We start from the raw sequence: 20,919 nt of genomic DNA on the forward strand, positions 1-20,919 counted from the left end.
TTGCTTAACTTCTTTTTAATGCAGATGGCTTAAAAATAAAAAGAACCTGTGTTTTTCTATTGTAATCTTATAAATATCCTTCTAATATTCTTGGATTTTTTTTTTATAAGCTTGCTACCTCCACCCTGTTGTAGTAAACTTCAGAAAATGTTGCAACACCAAAAGGGCAGCCGGCAAACCGAATGGCATCCTAGCTTCGGCAGGCCGAGCGCTCATCTCGGCTGCTCGCACTCCCTCTAGCGTTTGCAAAGCTCATCTACCGATTATCCAGTTACCTCACTGAACAAGAGCTCGGCTAAGTCCTGCCCATCTATGACATCACCCCCTTCTTCAACCACTGCGAGGTGAAGCTTTAACTTCAGACTTGGAGGTGGGCTGTGCAGGAAACTGGAGTGCTGTCCCTCACTCGCTCCTCAGTGTAGGAGCGATCGGAACAGGACCAGCTCAGCCTGCAGCTGCCGCTGGCTTTGTGTGGACTGAACGCCGAGCTGGGGAGAGGGGGAGGGTTCTCACTCCGGTTCACAGGCAGTGGAATTACAGCTCTAACGGCAGTATATATGGGATTGCTTTTACTCGTCTTCCTGGTAAGTGTTTCCCCTGTTTTTCCTTATGCTTGTCCCAGAAAGTTTGCTTGGTTGTACTCTCTAGAAAGAAGTGACTTGGTATCACGAGGCATCCAAATACGAATGTTTGCTCTGTCACCAGCACAAGCAATGTATGTGCGTGCAAGCCAGCAAGGAAAAAATTGACTGCTATAGCCAAATGCCAGAAGTTTCTTAAAACCTTTCTTTCATTTACCAAAAAAAAAAAAAAAAAAAAAAAACCCCAAAACCACCTAATAATAATTGGCTATTTTCTGTCTCATGTAGTTGCTATCTGAAAAGAGCCTTATGGAAAACATTAAGTTGGAAAGTTAAATGTTAAATATTAAAGAATACAGACAGATTTTTTTTTCCACAGAGAGGAAAGCGAAAGGTCTTGCTAACTTGGTGTGTACTGTACGTGTGGTATGATCACCAATTGCTGTTTTTACAACTGTGAAAGAAAATCAATAACCCCTCAGCCCATGAGTGCGCAGTACATGAAAAGCATACATCTTGCTCACAGCTAGCCGAGCTTCTCCCGGAGACTTCTGTGCCTCTGGAAGGATTAACAGCTACACCTAGATTTTAAAGCTTGCACTGCGATCCGGCCAGAGCTGCTTCCAGAATCTCAGGCTTGCAAATCTCAACTAGTGCAATGCAACTCAGAGGAGGGGGAGACTCTCTTACAAACCATATCCCCTCTCCAGCAGAATGCCAAAATCCATTGCTTGGGCAAATGTCGTATGTGACTAGCATAGTAATTGGCCAAGTCTCCTCAGAAAAACTAACAAAGCTCAGCCTGGAAGCTACGCCTGATTTGTGCAGGGATTTTGGGGTGGCAGGGGGGTGAAAAAATGAGTAGAGCCTTCATCAAGTGGGGTTGCAGAGCATCCAGTCACTCGCAACTTATAACAAGAAAATCTCATATGGAAATACTTTTCTACAACAAAGCTTTCAAAAAGTAGTTAAATGTATCTTCTCAAAAAAAAATTTTTTTCAGTGAATTAGGTCTGAAACAAAATGGTTGCATGGAGGTAAAGAGTGCAACAGGCCTATATTTTCTCAACATCTGAGGGTTTGATTTTTACTTAATTTATTTGTTGAGAGTTAAAAAGAAAAAAAAAAGCCTTGATATTTGCCAGTTATAGAATCAAATTCTCTAATGGTTTTGTCAATAAGCTATTTTCAATTTTCTTAATAAATCTATCTGCTCTAAAATGCACACATATGTTATTTCATTAGCAGGCTACAACATGAATAAAGGCACCAGAAAGTGCTGTAGCTGTAGCGATGCCTTTCATTTATCCCCGACTGCACAGGAATATCCTGACCAGCATAAATACCAACGAATGAATTAGTCTGCTTTCAGATAGGACCACTTATGCCTGCCCCAAAGTGACAGATGAGTGATACTCATTTCTTTTGAAATGAGTAAAGAAAGAAATAAATCTTTTAAAAGTATCACAAGATATTAATATTACTGCTACTACCAATATTAATAATAATATGCCAGGTTTTAACCTATAAGGATTAATCTATAAGAATAAATAAGAGAGATGCCACTTAGTTTTCAGAGATAGTATACATATCCACAACACATACACACATACATACACAAATACATACACACATTTATTAGCCTGAAATAAAAAGCAGCATTACAAAAACACCATTGCATGTATTTAAGTAGGAAAATCACATCTAATTTTTTTAAATAGAGCACTGCCAAAAATATATCAAGTCCAAGGATCAGCAAAGATACTGAATGAATAAACATAATGAATTCATTAATACTATGATCCTGTATAATACTAACCATCGGTTATTAATTGTGCTCTTCATCCCCCCCTCCCCATTTTAAATCAGCCATCGTTAGGTTTAAAATGCCCAATTAAACACTTCCTAAACATTAACATTTGTGAAATATATAATTGGGCAGCAAATAAAGTTTTTATGAAAAGAAGAAAAACAGTAAGAAAATTTGTCATAACTGAATGTGGCTGTAAAATAGAAGGTATGTTTCTTTTGCTTTCAAGTGTTAATTAAAGAGCCTCCAATTCTATCAAAACTTTTTCAGAGCTAAATGAAGCGGTGTGAAATAAATTTGGTTGAAATCTTGTGGCTGTCAGACTTTGTTAGCAAGCTATTAATTATCTTTACCCCAGTTTCTTCTCTAGACTATATTGCCCAATCAAATAGAAACTCCAATTATGTTCAGCATCTCCTGCCTAGGGACACAAGACCCTAATGAACACTCAGTGTCTCCAGATGAAAAAATACAATTATCAGCTTTAAACATGCAAGTGCACTGCGGAGAGATTTGTCTGTGCTTTTCTTGGCCACACACCCTAAGGCTTCCTCCTCTTTCTGGATTATTTTAAACAGTTTTAAACCCTACAAAAATCAGTAACTGAGAATTTGCCTTATATTACTTTTATATGTATGTTTCATCTTTCTGCTTTTATTCTTGATATGCCTGTGTTCACACTAATATTAAATCTGGTCATTAAAAAAATTTGGTTTAAAACTGCCATTTCAGTGGATCTTAACTTTTCCCCCTATTTTTAAGGTGGGTGGGCTACATCACAAAGAATGGGTTTAATGCCAAGATCCGGAGCTAACTGAAAAATTCTAAATTAACCCCCTTCAATATTCTTTCATTCAATCAGTTTATTTAAATAGCATTATAAATAATTGTTGAAAGTCAAATGAAGACCACCAGAAAGGAAGTCAACGAGGGAAAGGAGATTCAGGAAATTTTTCAAAGGCTGTAATTTCTTCCCTCCTTTCTCCCTCACTCCCCCTTCCCTCCCACCCCCACCTTTTGCCCCAGAGGCCTTCACTGTTCTTCTCAACGGGAGGCTTTGTTGTAATTAAACCAGAGGAAAACTGGCCGGCAGCAGCCAACATCTGACTTGTGGCTTCTGAAAGCCGTGTTCTGGTAGAGTGTACCACCCCCCAGCGGGCAAAAACTCTACAGTAAATCCCTCAGCAATATGAATTCTCAAAACTGCATTTTTCTCTTCAGAGCATGAAAAGGGCTGTTTCCTTGACTCTTTCTAACATTTCACTATTTCAAAACTTATCACAAGTCAACAAACAGATTTCCAACAAAGAGATACTTTGTAAATAAATGTCTCCTGGAAAAAGCCTTCTTTCTCTTAAGAACCAAAATAGGAACATGCATTTTAGAAAGCATTTTCCAGTTTCAGAATACAGATCAGCATCACTAAATCTGGTAGCACATCACACTAAAAACAGTTTGAAAGCCATGTTTATATTGCACAGGAGAGCACGTTTCGGGACTTTTTATTTATCTATTGACAAAAATGCCAGAGAAAACAGATTTTAAGTTAAAAAAATAATGAAATGTAATTTAAGCAACAACCGAAGTTGCATTTGTTTTACAAATATGCATAATCTCTTTACTAGCCCCCAAATGAAGTGTCAGGAATGTATAGAAAGCTCTCTCCAGGTATTAGTCTGCTTAAGTGAGAGAAAGGAGAAATTGCTCTCCTTTGATGAGACAATGACAGCTTTTGTTCTTTATTCCTTCACTTTTCACGTGCACAAGTTACCGTGGCAACTTTGAAAAGAAAACCCACAGACCACATTTGGTTAAACAGCATTTTTAAAGTGTGCCACTGGACTGTGGATTGACCCGTTTATGTGTTGTTGATTTTCTTCCTCTTCATTAAGTTTAAATCAACGATACCCAACTCTGACATGGAAAAAAAAAAACAAGGTGTTTTATGATTCTGGATGTTCTCATCAGCAGCACAGGGCTTGGCACACAGTAGACCCAGATATTTGTTGTAATTGAGTATGGAAACTTGAATATTGGACATTTAAAGTGTATCAACCAAAATGTACTCACAACACTGAAAAAGGAACTTCAAGTTTGCAGTGGGAAAATGTTTGCAGTTTAACAAAGATAAGCATAGTTTTAATTGCAGTTGCTCAAAAGTCAATGCAAACCTAAAGCTTGTTCCCTGCCCCAAGCTCTCCAGTGCTCACCTTTACCAACCTCTAAATTAATATCTTATTCATGCTTACAAGCCATGGTTCTCTAATTCATTTATTCTGGCTTGATATCATAAAAGGAAACAGCATTTACTATGATGAAAGATAACATCCCAGTTTGTGTTTTTGTTTTAAAGATGCTCGATTTAACTTTACAAGTCAAAATAAATGAAGCAGGATTAGATTCATTTATCAGAAACCTACTGGGGAAAAGAACCAGTAACACGAAAGAAGAAAGTAAAAATCCTTTGCTTTGGAACTTTCATCCTCTATTTGCATAAATGAAACAAACCTTCCTCAGGCTAGAATACAGTCTGGATAAAACCAAGTGAGAAAAGGCACACTTGCTTCTCGGCCTCTCAGCAAACCCTTCAGACTTCATCACTCTCAAGAGGAGAGTTAGAGGTCCTTCTGCTTGCCTGGCATTAAACAAAAGAATTGGAACTTCCCTGAAATCTGATGATCGTGGAAAATTTAACTACCAGACAGGCTGCTTAGAAAGCATTTGGCTGTCACTATTAACTAGCCTGACGTCCTCCAGTTTTTCAGTTTAACCATACACATAGTTTGTTTGAACTATCATTTGTCGTTACAAAGACTTGGCCTTCACAGGTTGAGTGTGCTATGCTTTCTAGCAGCAATTTAAGCCTTCATAAATAAATTACCTTCCTAATACTCTAAATGATGGTTTATAAATCCCCATTTACCTAGAAATATTCACAGACTTGGATCAATTTGAGTAACCATGTGTTTTCTTCAATCTAAAGATTTTACTCAAAATATTACTTAACTTCGATTAAAAGTTCTAAATGCCATTCTCCTTTAGGTGGAAGATACTGACAAGTTCCCAGCAGTAAGAGGCCATGATGTGAGGAAACCATTAAAAAGAAACCAAAACCTCAACACTCTAGACTCAATTTAATGTTTCTCTTCAAAGGAGAAATGGTTTCAAATCAAAATCAATTTAAATCAAAGGTAGCCGATGAAGAATTTAGGAAGTCAGCACTATCAACAAATACCAGAATCTTAATGTAAGTGATCAAAACATGGGAAATACCTTCTCATCTCAAACATTCCCATTTCCAAAGTATTGTAGTAGCAGAGGAGGAATTCTACAAACGTGAATTTCTGAACTTTTATTATTCAGATATAACTTCTTAAATTATATTAGTTTTCTTAAAATATCTCAAAATGATAGCACTCTTATCTATTTACCTACTTTCTTTTAGTGTACCATGGAAATAAACTGGAGGCTTTTCACAGACATGATGATTACATTACAAATGCATTAGAAAATCCATAATTTTTATGTATGAAAAGAAACTGAATAGAAAGATCCCTATTAAAAATGTGATTTACCAGTGAAGTGATTGTTTTTCTTTCTGCTATAGTTCTAAATGCTATATAGTTAAGTAAAGATTCAATTTTAAAAATGTTTTAAACATTCCTTTAAGTAACCAGGGCTCCATTTATGTTTTCCCCCAAGTTACCCCATTAACAATATCTTTCTAAAAGATCGATTCCTTTTTGTTCAGAAGTAATGGCCTCTTTCAAGCCTATGCAGACATAAAGGCTCTGAAGTCGATGTTGTGGAAACCTGGCCACAGTGTCCATGCCAGTGGGGGTCATTTTTCTTTTCATCAGTCACATCCAACTACAATGTCTCTATGTGCGGGAAGATGTGGAGCCAGCTCAGAAAGAGGGAAGTCTAAGCACAGGGCAAGATCGCTTATGTTAGATCGAGAAATCATTACAGCCTCTGATATGCAAAAGGAAAGAAAACAAAAGAAAACTCTTTAGCACCATCGTTTTTAAATATAAAAGGGCAGGAAAAGACACAAAATGTAAGATAGAAAACACAGTCAAACATGCACTGAACTGTCTGAGCTCAAGTAAGGGAGGGGGACTCTGGAGGGAATCCTCATCTCTGAAAGAGTATCCTTCTCTCCAGAGAAGCCCACTTTATATTTTTGCCTTTTGTTTTAATGCAATCTGGGGAGAAAAGAATGTTATTTTCCAAGAATTTAATGAGATTTCAGGCTTTCCGTTAATCCCATATTATTACCACTATTGTATTTGTGGCAGTGTGAGTTTGCATATCCAAGAGAGCAGAGGGAGCAGTTTCACAAATGTAAAACAAGGAAAATAAACAAATTAATCTTCTTTCTTTCCACACCAATTCAGAATATTTTTCCTTTGGGTTAAAAATGTGAAAATCAATACATATTCCTGGACCTTGATTTGGTAAAATATTCATGGTTCAGATACAGGCTTTATCTGTGGTCGTCATTATGACTGTCTCCTCACACACTCTAGGCTGATGTGACTTGGGCAACAAGCAACAATTTTTAAATCCCCATTCATCAGATTCATCTTCTCAACTTAGATTGTGTCCTGGAGTATGAGAAACGCCTGGGTATTTGCACCATTAAAGCAGGTTCTCACCTGTGTTTTTTTTTATAATGGTTTTTAATTCATTTTTTATGCAATTTCACAAAAGTAATCATTTTCTAAATTACTTTAAAATTATTTCTTAAATTTACCAAATTGTTTTATATGTTGAATAGTTTTCAAGCTTAGAAAACATTTACAGCAGACACTTTTTAAAGTAACGTTGTAATTATCATTTCACAGCTTGGTTTTCTATCTTCACATACCAAGACAGCAATAGTTTTCAAGAAACTACTCCGTTGAAATTCAACAATAATGAGCAAGGCCCTAAAGGCATCACTGTGAAACCTCACATTAAACAATAAATCACTTAAACTCTCCTCTGTGGGCACTTTGCAGCATCCACTAGAGACTACTTTATCCATCTGCTAACTGCTATTTTTGTTTCAAGTTGCCTAAATAATAAATAAAATGCATCTGTAATTTTTTTCTTAAATTTCCTTCTGTTAATCAGTCTATGATAGTGTTGATATCGGGTGCCAAACTAAAAACAACTGAATTTTCAACGAGAGCCAGAAACACAAATTTTGGCCTTATTTAACATTCACTTTCAGTCCTGTTTGATTTCTGGAACAGATGCTCTCCTTGTTGGATGCTGGGTAATTACTGGGGGAGAAGCAAACTGCTCCTACTTTCAGGGTCAAATATTTGCAAGATGCCCTAATGGACCCTATTTGTATAGAAACCCCCCCGAGTAGGTACCGTTGCATAACAGATTCTAATCCTACCCACTTCCCCTGTCGACCCCCAAAAATCTTCACACACATTAGGATAATAGAAAAGCAGTCATCCTTAAAGTCACGAGTCTCTCTGGTCAAGCCTTAAGGCTTCTTTCAGAAGTGAAAAATACACTTACTGGAAATTGGCATGTCCATGTGTGAACCTAGAAAGAAATGCCTTGCCAGGTTTTGATAGCTTTCCTAATGGTCATTACAAAGACAGAAATAGCATCCTTTCTGTTCCAAATACAGATTTCTCAAGTTCCGTTTGCTCAAAGAAAATTAAAATTGTATTCCCCTGAAAAAATAATTATAACTTGAACTTCTGTGCTGCCTTTTGGCCTAAAATACCTGAATATCTAAAGTTTCAACATCATCAATTAGTCCCTAGAAACGCCTTTAAGGAGGAAGGTCATAGTGTCTACATTCTGCAATTGGGAAAATTGAGGCCTGCAGGAAGAATCAAACAGGGCACTGAGCAAATCAAAAGAAAAGCTTCTAAAGCAAACTCTTTTCAACTCTTTAAATCATAGATTGTATGACTTTGTAAAAACTATGTTCAGAAACGTCTAAAAAGTTACCATGGCATTTCTGTCAAAAATCCTTGCTATGTCTTTGCTCACCTCTTTGACATGTACTTGTTTTCTTCTTTTTAAACATTTTATCATTTTATATCTAAGATTTAAAAGTGAACTTCTAGAGATTGGCCTGACCTGAATTCAAAAGCCATGGAAGGGGCTTACTGCCTCTTGAATGAAGCTTTGCTCCTGTGTTTAGTTTAAAGTGACACTAACAACAGGTTAACAATTGAAATGATCTGTTTGGGGACAATCTCATCTTCAGCTCCTACTTTATTTATATAGTAAAATAGGAAGTAAAAACAAAGAGGTCCTTTTATCCCTTTTCACCAAACTATGATGAAAGATGTGTTGCTTAAAGAAATAACTGAAGTTAAATCTCTAGGAAATTTGTCTAAGATGTTAAAGTTTATTGTTAATAGTTCATTAAAACCTTTTACTTTCACAGGAGATGCTCAGACCCAGTGTATTTCAAGGAACAGAAGTATAAAGGAAATCTAGTATCCTTCCTTTTGTCTTTTTCCATGAAGAATATTTGAATTAAGTTTTCTTTACCTCTTAAAAAAGAATACCTGTTTCTTGCATAACGTGACTGCACCAGATATTTTGAGAAAGCAGCAAGAAGCAAAACCTGGAAATAGCTATTTCACAGCAGGTAATCATACCTCAGGATGTAGCTACTGTACAGAGTTTATACTTGGATAATCCTGGATGGGAATAAAGGTGGGGGGTAACTGCCTGAAAAATCTATTACTATACCTTAGCGTCATGAATGGCTTTCTTCATGAGGATCTGAAGTTACTATCTCTGACCACATTGCACAGAAGAGCCAATAAGAATTTCAAAGAGAGCAATTTCCACTAAGGGAATTAAGCTACACAAAAGGAACCTTCACACAGAAACTCTATAAGAAAGAGAAAAAAAAAAAAAACCCATAGGAAGCCATGTGTTCTACACAGTAACAGGAAACTGAATTGTTTCTGGTCCCCACTTTAATGAGCTTGCCCACCATGCTGAACCACAGCTGGAATGTTCACTGACAACAGCAAGCCTGATCTGGAGGTGTGTGCGGCATAGGATTACTTGAATAAACAGTGAAGAACATTTCCAAGGACTAAACAAGAGTTTATAAGTCCCAGTCCCTCACCAGGAAAATAACATATGCGCATTGGATTTTCACTCACGCAAAATTTACTCACATCGTTCAATAAGGTAGGAAAAATATTAAAGTCTTCTATTTTCATGCCTGAAATTATAAAGGCTAATTAACACCTAAAGTGCAGAAGAAATTATATTACACAATAGATCAGCATAAATCCATAATTCTGCAGCCATGGAGAAAGTTGAATAATGTTTTAGATTAGAACTTGAAGAAAGATAAATGCATTGTGAAAACATGCTATGAGGTAGAATATAATGAAAAATGTACATAAAGCCATTAAACCATGTAGTACAAAACATAAAACGGGAAAAAAAAAAGAGCTAGTTTAACATGAAATGGAATTTTCCACTTAGATTAGCTAGGTGTATTAACTATGTCTTTCCTTCCTTAAAGTAAATGAAAAAGATTCTGTCTGATTTTCTTGCTAGAAATACCTAATAATGTTTAATATCAATAATCAAAGAAAAAGAAATAACATCAATAATTAAAGCAGATGATTAGCTTTACTGGGATTCAGGATCTCAAGAGGTAACTATTCCTGAAGAGTAAGAGAATAGATTTTCTTTACTATGTATTTCTACACCTGTACAGTCTACCTAATAAAAAATAGATAAAAATTTTTGGTTTTTAAGAACAGTAACATTATTATCTTTAAGTAAAACAAATATTCCTATGTGTGAAATCATGATGAATATTAAGAAAAAATTAAAAATTAGCTTGGTCAGTGACTGGCTACAAAATGATATAAAGTATTATGAGAATGCTTTAGAATATTCAATAAAACTTTAATTATATTTAACATTTCAAAGTCAAATAGATTCAGGACATAATACTTCTTTTCTTTTCTTTTTTGTTTCTCTTTTGCTTTTTGGAGATATAATACTTCTTAATACCAGAAACATTAGCAGTAAAAAGATTATATGATTGTGCTCATTGTCAGCTAGCAATAAATCCTAAACATGCCAAAAAAGAAGAGCAAACCCTAAATAATAAAAGTGATAATAGATGTTTTCGTTTCCACATCTATTTTGAGTATCATTTTAAGTATGCGGGCCTGACTGTCGTGTGTCTTTTTTTCTCACTCACTCCATTTCAGGGCTCTGAAGCTACCTTGTATAAAGACCTCAACACCGCTGACCATGATCAGCCCAGCCTGGAGCATCTTTCTCATCGCAACTAAAATTGGGCTGTTCCTTCAGGTGGCACCTCTATCAGTTATGGCCAAATCCTGCCCGTCTGTGTGCCGCTGCGATGCCGGTTTCATTTACTGTAACGATCGCTATCTGACATCCATTCCAACAGGGATACCAGAGGATGCTACAACTCTCTACCTTCAGAACAACCAAATAAATAATGCTGGGATTCCTTCAGATTTGAAAAACTTGCTGAAAGTAGAAAGAATATACCTATATCACAACAGTTTAGATGAATTTCCTACCAACCTACCAAAGTACGTAAAAGAATTACATTTGCAAGAAAATAATATAAGGACTATCACTTACGATTCACTTTCGAAAATTCCCTATCTGGAAGAGTTACATCTAGACGATAACTCCGTCTCAGCAGTGAGCATTGAAGAGGGAGCATTCCGGGACAGTAACTATCTCCGACTGCTTTTCCTGTCCCGTAATCATCTTAGCACAATCCCCTGGGGTCTGCCCAGGACTATAGAGGAGCTCCGCTTGGATGATAACCGTATATCCACCATCTCATCACCGTCTCTTCAAGGTCTCACTAGCCTAAAACGCCTGGTTTTGGATGGAAACCTGTTGAATAACCATGGTTTAGGTGATAAAGTTTTTTTCAACCTAGTCAACTTAACAGAACTGTCACTGGTACGGAATTCCCTGACTGCTGCACCAGTAAATCTTCCCAGCACAAACCTGAGGAAGCTTTATCTTCAAGATAACCACATCAATCGGGTGCCCCCCAATGCTTTCTCTTATCTACGGCAGCTGTATCGACTTGATATGTCCAATAATAACCTAAGTAATTTACCTCAGGGTATCTTTGATGATTTGGACAATATAACACAATTAATTCTTCGCAACAACCCCTGGTATTGTGGGTGCAAGATGAAATGGGTACGTGACTGGTTACAGTCGCTCCCTGTGAAGGTCAACGTGCGTGGGCTCATGTGCCAAGCCCCAGAAAAGGTTCGGGGGATGGCTATCAAGGACCTCAATGCAGAACTGTTTGATTGCAAGGACAGTGCCGTTGTGAGCACCATTCAGATAACCACTGCGACACCCAACACAGTGTATCCTGCTCAAGGACAGTGGCCAGCTCCAGTGACCAAACAACCAGACATTAAGAACCCCAAACTCACTAAGGACCAGCGAACCACAGGGAGTCCAGCAAGAAAAACAATTATAATTACTGTGAAATCTGTCACCTCTGACACAATTCATATCTCTTGGAAACTTGTCCTTCCTATGACTGCTTTAAGGCTCAGCTGGCTCAAGCTGGGCCATAGCCCAGCATTTGGATCTATAACTGAAACCATTGTAACAGGAGAACGCAGTGAATACCTGGTCACAGCCCTGGAGCCTGATTCGCCCTATCGAGTCTGCATGGTTCCCATGGAAACCAGTAACCTCTACCTATTTGATGAAACTCCTGTTTGTATTGAGACTGAAACGGCACCCCTTCGAATGTACAACCCTACCACCACCCTTAATCGAGAGCAAGAGAAAGAACCTTACAAAAACCCCAGTTTACCATTGGCTGCCATCATCGGTGGGGCTGTGGCCCTGGTGACCATTGCCCTGCTTGCTCTCGTGTGCTGGTACGTCCATCGGAATGGATCACTCTTCTCAAGGAACTGTGCGTACAGCAAAGGGAGGAGAAGAAAGGATGACTATGCGGAAGCTGGCACTAAGAAGGACAACTCCATCCTGGAAATCAGGGAGACTTCTTTTCAGATGTTACCAATAAGCAGTGAACCCATCTCTAAGGAGGAGTTTGTAATACACACCATATTTCCTCCTAATGGAATGAATCTGTACAAAAACAATCACAGTGAAAGCAGTAGTAACCGAAGCTACAGAGACAGCGGGATCCCAGACTCAGACCACTCGCACTCATGATGCTGGAGGGCCTGCAGCATACTGTGTTTCGGTTTTTTTAAACCTAAGGGAGGTGATGGTAGGAACCCTGTTCTACTGCAAAACACTGGAAAAAGAGACTGAGAAAAGCAATGTACTGTACATTTGCCATATAATTTATATTTAAGAACTTTTTATTAAAAGTTTCAAATTTCAGGTTACTGCTGCGATTGATGTAGTGGAGATGCCTGAACACAATTCTATATTTTAGTATTTTTTAGTAATTTGTACTGTATTTTCCTTGCAAATATTGAAGTTATAAACCATTTACTTTGTGTTCTACTGAGTAAGATGACTTGTTGACTGTGAAAGTGAATTTCCTTGCTGTGTGGAACAATCAGGACTGCGTTCACATGAGATCCTTGTAGTATAAGCACAGGCCATTTTTCACTTTGGTATTAATAAAATGTAAAAAAGAAAACTGGCTGAATGAGAAAAATTAAATTTCAAAAAATAGTTATGAAGTAATGTTCCAATGATTAAATCTGTATTCCAGTGGTATTTAATAAATCAAACTCTGTGAAGTAATGGGCAATATAAAACTTGCTGCATAACTCCATTTTTACTCTAAGCAAATTAGCCATCCTTAAGAAAGTAAACATAACTTCTGAACCGAATACATCTGCTGGCATAAAAGGAGTGTGAAGTCTGCTGTTGTTAATGTCACTGTTAACAGAGCTCTGAGAATAAAGGACTTCACAAAAACAATTATGGAAGTGTGCTTCCAAGTTAGGAGGGAATTTGTATTTAGGAAAACATGAAAACTTAGTCTTGCATAGCGTAATAAACACAAATACCAGAATTGCATTTTGGTTTTGCCAATACCATCCTGATTTTTGAAAAGTCAATTCTAAAGACACAATTGTTAGTGTTCATGTTTTTATCATAAGGAATGTCAAAAAAAAAAACTTTATACACATTAAAAAGGTAGCATAATCATAAGCAATTCCCCTCAACACTGCAGAGAAAGTAGTACTTAAAGTAAGTGAGAATTTAAAAGAAAAATACTAGAAATCAAATTTAGATCTGGTTTACGTGAAATGTTTTAACAGTGTACATAAATGCTGAATTTACTTTCACAATGACCAAGAATACTGCCCGTTACTGTCACAGTTTTCCAGATATTACATAATGAACTTGTAACATTTCTTTCTAGCTTCCTACTGAATTGTGAGCTATCACTTGTTTAAAACCACATCACTTTTCTGTTGCCATGATTTTTCTTTTTCCCCAACAAAAAACCAAAGTGCATTGTACGCCCTTTGGCCAGTCTTGTATGTGCCTTGATCCAATGCTACATGTATTCAGCTTTTAAAATTCGACAAATTTTTCATACTTCCTTAAATATGAAAAATTGTGGTCTTATTGCTGAATAAAACAAACAAAAAAAGTACAAAATAATAAAAAGTGCTTGCTTTTTCGGGATTATGTTACTATCACTACAGTAGCAAATTGCCCAGCACGGTAGTCTTAAGCACCCCCCCCCCTGTATTTTTCTAGGCATAAGAATAAACGTTGGCTACAAATAAAAAAAACTAGTGATATCTTGAGCTTGTGTATCATTTTACTTAAAGGGTTCAGCGTTTCACGCATAAATGAATATCCTAAGAGTCTTTGGGGATACTCTCATCTTGCATAGTCACGCCATCGACAGAAAACTTCAGGAGTGATTGACCTTTCAATCTTTTGGACACTGCTGCCATTGTCCTGGCTGATGCTTTAAGGTGGTTGTTGAAAAATTAATATATTTTTAAATAGCTTGTTGGTAGTATGAATTGGCATCAGAGGATTTGAAATCTCAGATCTACCACTTACTAGGTATGCGAAAACCAATCACTCTTCTTAGCTTAGTTTCCTTATCTATATAATGGGGCTATTAATACCACCCACCTCATCGGGTTGTTGTGAGGATTAAGTGAGACAATGTGCATGGAAACTGCATAGCATTCCACAAAATGTAAGTTACTACCCTTACAGTCAAGAAAAGTTGGCTGTGTGTCCCAGTGGTTTGCTGGATATCCTGTTTCTGCTACTCTACTAACAAGTATCTCCAACTGCCCGTCAAACCACTTTCATTATCCACATGCCATCTTCAAATGTCTTGCAATACTTTCTCTTTTGACTTCCTGTTGAGGTGGATAGCTGTTTTCTAGGAATAACTTAGCAAAGAAAATGTGACTAACATTAAATAGAGGGAACATTTTCTGCAGGAAGTTTGATTTTGCTTCTAGAGGTTTTGAGTAGTTTAGCTACAATTCTGCCAGAAGTCAGGGAAAGGGCTGGATAGTTCCATAAAGCCCCTATCAACCTGTGAGTTTATAAAAAGCCAAAAGCCAAGACCCTTTTCCAGTTAGTGTACCTTTTATGCACAGAAAATTTTATGTGTTCTTATACGTGCATTTTAATTATTTTACCTGGGATAAATCAGAAGTACATTTTATACAAGCAAATAAAGCCCTGAGAAGGTAAAAGTGTATTCTTTTAACTGAGTGAGGTTTGCTGTGAAATCCAAATACTTTGCTGAAAAAATATATATATACTTTCAATAAAACAACAACACAAATCTCCACCTGAAAGGGCATAAATTAATTATAGATACATATGCATATATACCAAGCTAAATTTTACTGATCAGGTACTAACAAAGAAAAATGCTGGAAAAAAAATTCAATCCTGAATATATAGCTTTTATGTTTAACAAGGATACAATGGGGAAGCTACAAAAAAAAAAAAATTGAGGGAAAAATCACTCCCCTGCTGAATGTTTGACAAAAATCAAAAATTGTTTTCGGATGCAGCCACTTGCAACTGCATTAAATCACTGCACTTACGCTCTCGTTCCCTATTAAAAACAACACTGTGCTCTACCTTTCCGTGAGGCCGATTTATTAAAAGTATTCCCCTGCGCCAAAGGAACTAGTGAAAAACTCAGCTTTACTAACTACAGTTTCTGAGCAAAGCACATTTTACAACTACATGCCAACATGACAGTTCTCACAAGGAATCCAAAGAGACCCACATGCTTTACAGCACCTGAAACCAGGGTGTGTGTGTGTGTTAAAAAAGGAACCAATCCACCACTGAATTTACTTTAATATCAGTTCATCTGCTCCTGAAAACAGTAGTGGCATTTAAAATTCTAATTCATTTCTCCTACTTAGAATGATTAACAAATCTTAATTTAGCATAGTGTTGGAATTAAAACTACTGTACTTTATGCATTTGGGTTTTTGGTTAAATTAGCAAAAAATAACTCATGCTTATCAATCACTTTCTTAAGAACTTCAAAGTTCTCTACAAAAAAAATCTCAACAGTCAATGCCCTTTGCTGAGTGGTTTCTTTGTTGTGAACAGCAGGAATTTTGCCTTCGAGAAGTATGCTGTCTAGAGGCTGCAAGGAATAAACAAATAATCTAATGAAAGTTTACTGTGACTGCAGTATAGATGGAATAATTACATCTATGTGGATGGGTCAGGAAGACCTCATGAAGGAGGTAAAACCAAGGCTGGTAGTGAAATATAAGAAGGTATTTAGGGAGAAATAAACAGATTCTGGCCATGGAGAGAAAATGGTGAAGAAAGTCATGGAGACTGGAAAACAGCAGCGCTTCTCATGCTGGCTTTGGTCAGAATCAGTTGGGGAGGCTTTTTATTAGGACAACTAAGCCTCAATGCAGACCTACTAAGTTTAAATCTCCCAGGTTAAGGTTGAGCACTTATAAATATTTTTTAATTCCAAAGGTGTTTCTGGTGAAGCTGAGGATGACTGATTTAGGAGGTATTTGGAGAAAGGCCAACAGTCCAGCTGAAACACAAGGTCCGTGAAGGATGTAAGGCTGGACAAGCTTTTTATGTCAGGCTTTGTGGTGTGTTAAATTCCAAGCTGAGGAGTCTTCATGATATTCCTTGGCAATGGTTGTTAAGCAGGTGTATAAACAACCAACGCACTTGAGGGAGAGTTTGGAGAAATAAAGAACACTGCATGAAGGATGAATAAGGAGAAACTGGGAATAAAAAGACAAGCTGGATGGCTATGCAATATTCCAGACAAGAAGAAATTAGGGCCTGAATAGTGGAATGGGGTTTTTTAAAAAGGTGTAACTCAAAAGATACAGAAAAGGTAGAATTCCGAGGAATTGGACACTGAGGAAAGAATAAAAATTAAAGATAATTTTCAGCCTAAGTAAATAAAATGCTGGTGAGGCAATTAATTACGATGAAAAATATTAGAAAATCAAATTTCAGAATATTTTATACATAATGAGTTTGGATAGGTGACCGTATGCACAGTACAGGTTTACACTGGCTGATTATTCATAGTTTCCTCTTTGCCTTCCATAATGACCCAATTTAGATGATAAATTATAATCGCCTTTGGTTTAAAGAACTGTTATGTTATCCCTCTGGAAATGTCTATTAGGAAGTTGGAAATGAGGGCCTGGGGACAGATCCTGAGCATCAAGGAAAGGACTCCATATCTAACAGATTGATACTAAAGTTGAGAGGGTGGATGAGATCGCCAACAGAAAGGGAGCAGAGAGAGAGAAAAGAGACAAAGAGAACACCTGCTGTTTGCAGGGACAGAGGAGGGAAGAGGAGGACAAACACAGGAGCTAAAAAACAAAAACAGAGGAGTCACAAAGGGGGAAAAGTCATCACGAGAAGAAAAGATAATGAAGTCAAAAAACCAGAAACATTTTAAAAAGGAGGATGTCAAAAACATAGTCAGGAACGGCAACTTGGAAGAGAAAAGTGAATATGAAAACAGAGGATACCATGAGGGATTTGGAATCAGTGTCATCAGAGGAAGGAGGCAAAAGCCTCTGTGATATTAACAGGATAATGAGAGAGAAAGAAAATAGAAACAACTACTAAGATTGCTCTTTAGGAAGTTTGGAGGGTGAAGGGGTCTAGGTCAGTCATGTCCAGGATCAAGATAGATAAAAAGGAAGTGAATATTAGAAGGGATATTTACTGACCTCAGGAATAAAATGGGGTGTGGAGTTAAGAATCTACAATGAGGAGAGGGAGGATAGTTAACAAAAGAAGAGAAACTTGAGATGCACAAGAGTGTGGTCCAAGTCATGGCTGTGACTCTAAGATGACTGAAGTTAAAGGCTGTGGTGAGAAGCTGCAGTTTTGGAAAAGCCACCAGCAAGGAGTACAGAATCACTCAGAGAGATGGAAAGGATTGGTATAACAGTGAGGTTTATAAGACAAGTCCTAAAGAAGATGGAGAAATGTCTCAGAGGTGAAAAAGAGGGAGAAGATGATGGGATTAGATGACTAAAACAAAGACTTCAAATGCAAAGTTTCTGAATAGTGGTGACAGAAACACAGTCAAGAAGAGGTTTTTCAGAGACGGGAAGAAAAATTGAAACTCCCTACCTATATTCCACATCCTTCTCTTCCCCTAGTTTCATCAAATAGTGACAGTAAGAGATGGAACAGGTACCAGGGAGGGTGCCATCCTCAGAGAACAGATGTCAATTAATTCAAGGTGATGGAACAGATGCTAACATGGGAAATTGGAACCCAAAAGTAAAGGATTGCAATCGACCCAGTGGAAGCAGTTAGGAGACAGGCCAGAAAGGAGGTCAAACCCTCAGATGGAAAGAGGCACAAAACATAAAAGGAGAGCAGAGGAGGGCATCCCACCAAGGGTTCTAACAGCTGACCATAGTGAAAAGGGATGTTGATTATGGGAGGTTGGTGGAAACTTCTGTTCTACATAGTATAGACATTCTGAACAGATGAGAGAAAATGAACTAGAATAACCAAATTAACCTTGCTCTATCTACTCTTTGAACATCAAAACAGACTTAAATCCAACTTTATCTCAAAATATACACTGAAGTATTTCTCCCCACCCAAGCAAACTTTTACCAGGCTTTCCCGCAAGTATCACAGAAATCCAGGGGTAAGCAAATCCCATCACAGACCCTGCCAACTTCCTACTCACCATCTCATTTTTATACTACACAGGTGAAATGAGAGTAGAAATAAACTTTAGGGTGGTCTTGAAAGGTTTTCTTTTTCTTTTAAGAGGCTTCCAAAGGAAGCAGGCAGCCACAGGGGTGTGGAGGTCGAGGATAATGGGATTTCACAGACTGATCATGTGCTCACATAGAAGCAGTGGTTCTTTTTCAATGCCGGCTGGCTGTAGTGGGTGGCAGGGGACAGCCTAGGAAATTACTACCCAAAGTAATTACCCTTGTGAAGGTACATCATGGCTTTGATAACTGTGGCATTACAACACTGAGGCTAATTTATGTCAGTGTTCCATTAAAAAGCATGGAATCACTGCTGGAATTCCACATTTTAACTTCCTAGATATGAGGACCAATGCTAATAATAATAAAACAGTAACAATGAGGTAAAACAAAAGTCTAACAAAGCTATCTTTCAAACACGTGTTCTGCAAACGTTAGCAATGTCTCACGCACGCAGTGGGCTTCTTGAGTGTCTGGTGGTCACGTCGCTGTTGAGGACACTGCCATTTGTTGAGGACTTTGTCAAGTGTTGTTTTCTATAGTTTAATCTCACTTAACTCACACAATAATTTTACAGGTAGGAATTATTACTGGTATTTTTCAGATGAGCAAATTAATGCTTTGAAAGATCATGAAGATATCTCATTCATTCAACGTTACAATGATTTACTGAGTCCCTTCTCAGTAACTGTGCTTGGGTCTGGGTATACAGCAGGGAACCAAAAAGATATGGAGATTATAGTTGGAGGAGGCAGGAATTCAGGTATTAACTAAAAACCAAATGAATATAAAGTAGAAAATTGTGACAGGTGCCACGGAAGAGAATGTGGTGGATTAGAGTATAACAGACAAATCTATACAGACTAGGCAGTGAGGGAAGCCTAGGACCTAAAGGATAAGAGTCAGCCACGTGAAGAACGAGGTAGAGTGTTCTGAGCAGTTCAGTGAATTCGGGGATTGAAAAAGGTGTCGGGGGCTCAGGCTCAGCAAGCAAGACGGAGGTGAGATCAGCGAAGCAGGCCTGGCTCAGTTCCTACAGAGTCTCGTCGACCAAGGCCAAGGTAAGGAGTCTGGACTTCATTCTAGTGTAAGAGAAAGCCACTGGGCTCTAGGGAGGAGGAGGTGGAGGAGAATGATGTGTGGGGATCAGACAATCAGATTTCTGTTGTAATAAAGTCACCAGCCACAGTGTGGAGAAGAGGGGTCCCAGGGGACAGGATGGTGGTAGTGAGAGGGGAGGGGGAAGCACGCCAGGTGCATTTCTGAGCTATAACAGAATCCTTCTTAAAGTTACATAGTTAGTACGAGGTAGAACAAGGGTTCTGTCTGCTCCTGGAGCCCGAGCTCTTACCCGATCTCTTTAAATAGTGAGCAGAAACATTTCTTCAGTAACTTTAAAAAAGAATTTTGAGTCCAGAAAAAAAAATATTACTTCCTTTTACAGAGAACAACTAGAAGACATTTTCAGGATTAAATCTCAAAATGTTTCAATGGTGCAAATGTGATTTTTTTCTCCCAAGTCTAACAGACCTCTGCTCCCAGATGCTGAATGATGACTTTTGGTGCTCAATAGCTAATGGTTGTAAACTGCCCTGAGAATAACACTTGTCCTTCTTGCAGCTTTCAATAAATATAAACTCAGAGTTGGCGGACAAATCTTTATGTTTGAGTTTACTACAACACCTTTTCACGATCCCTCTGTGACTTCTAAGAGCCAGAATGGAAGTGCCAGGTCACTGAAGTTTTTCCCCAGGCTTGCTGCTAAATTTGAGACATGTAACTCATGAGCACTACTATGTAGTCTACAAAGGCAAAGAAATGCCAACATCATTGAACGGTTTTTCAAATAATTATTTAACTATTATTTAAAAATAATCTTTGAGCTATTGAAATGCCTTATTCAGGGTATACTTTCCAGAGTTATGTAAGGTATTAGAGATCTACATTTAATTTCATGCTTTTAGCCATTACGTCAAAAAATCTTAGAGCTAGCTAGAAGAGTAGAGCTTTTGTAAATTTTGGGGATGTGTACAAACAATTAAATAGAAAAATCAATCCCCTCATTGTTTATTCCCCCTCATTGCTTAAAAACAACACAAAACTTGAAAAAAAAATAGTTTGTAGTTAAACAATAATTAGTTTGCAGTTTTTAAAATGTCCCTAATGGAAAAACACGAAGCTAGTCTATGAGTCAAAATATGTTTCTAACTACTGAGCTATACGTGGCTCACAGCATCAGTATATAGCAGTTAAATGTTACCTTGTTTGTTGCTATTATTATCTAATATACTAAGTATTTTAT

The 20,919-nt window shown here is 37.6% G+C and overlaps 2 protein-coding genes across 7 annotated transcripts in view; one reads left to right on the forward strand and one right to left on the reverse strand.

Annotated features, from left to right (window-relative positions):
• MACROD2 (mono-ADP ribosylhydrolase 2) overlaps positions 1–20,919 on the reverse strand; it is a 1,866,240-nt gene that overhangs the window by 1,553,657 nt on the left and 291,664 nt on the right. The gene's annotated exons all lie outside the window — the stretch shown is intronic.
• On the forward strand, positions 107–14,219 carry FLRT3 (fibronectin leucine rich transmembrane protein 3). 4 transcript variants are annotated; one of them, XM_032461803.1, is made up of 4 exons: positions 108–584; positions 5,434–5,638; positions 8,804–9,567; positions 10,614–14,219. In XM_032461803.1, the coding sequence occupies exon 4, from the start codon at positions 10,657–10,659 to the stop codon at positions 12,604–12,606; it is 1,950 nt and encodes a 649-aa protein (XP_032317694.1). In that variant the 5' UTR covers positions 108–584; positions 5,434–5,638; positions 8,804–9,567; positions 10,614–10,656; the 3' UTR covers positions 12,607–14,219. The 4 variants fall into 4 exon arrangements, with proteins under 4 accessions (XP_014417659.1, XP_032317694.1, XP_006188254.1 ...); XM_006188192.3 differs by lacking the exon at positions 5,434–5,638; XM_006188191.2 differs by lacking the exon at positions 5,434–5,638 and having other exon boundaries at positions 8,804–9,010.

The sequence above is a fragment of the Camelus ferus genome, chromosome 19, assembly GCF_009834535.1.
Source record: "Camelus ferus isolate YT-003-E chromosome 19, BCGSAC_Cfer_1.0, whole genome shotgun sequence".
NCBI lineage: Eukaryota > Metazoa > Chordata > Mammalia > Artiodactyla > Camelidae > Camelus > Camelus ferus.

Excerpts from the sequence above, each read along its gene's own strand:
- FLRT3 (XM_014562173.2), top strand. The coding sequence starts at position 10,657 with ATGATCAGCCCAGCCTGGAGCATCTTTCTCATCGCAACTAAAATTGGG.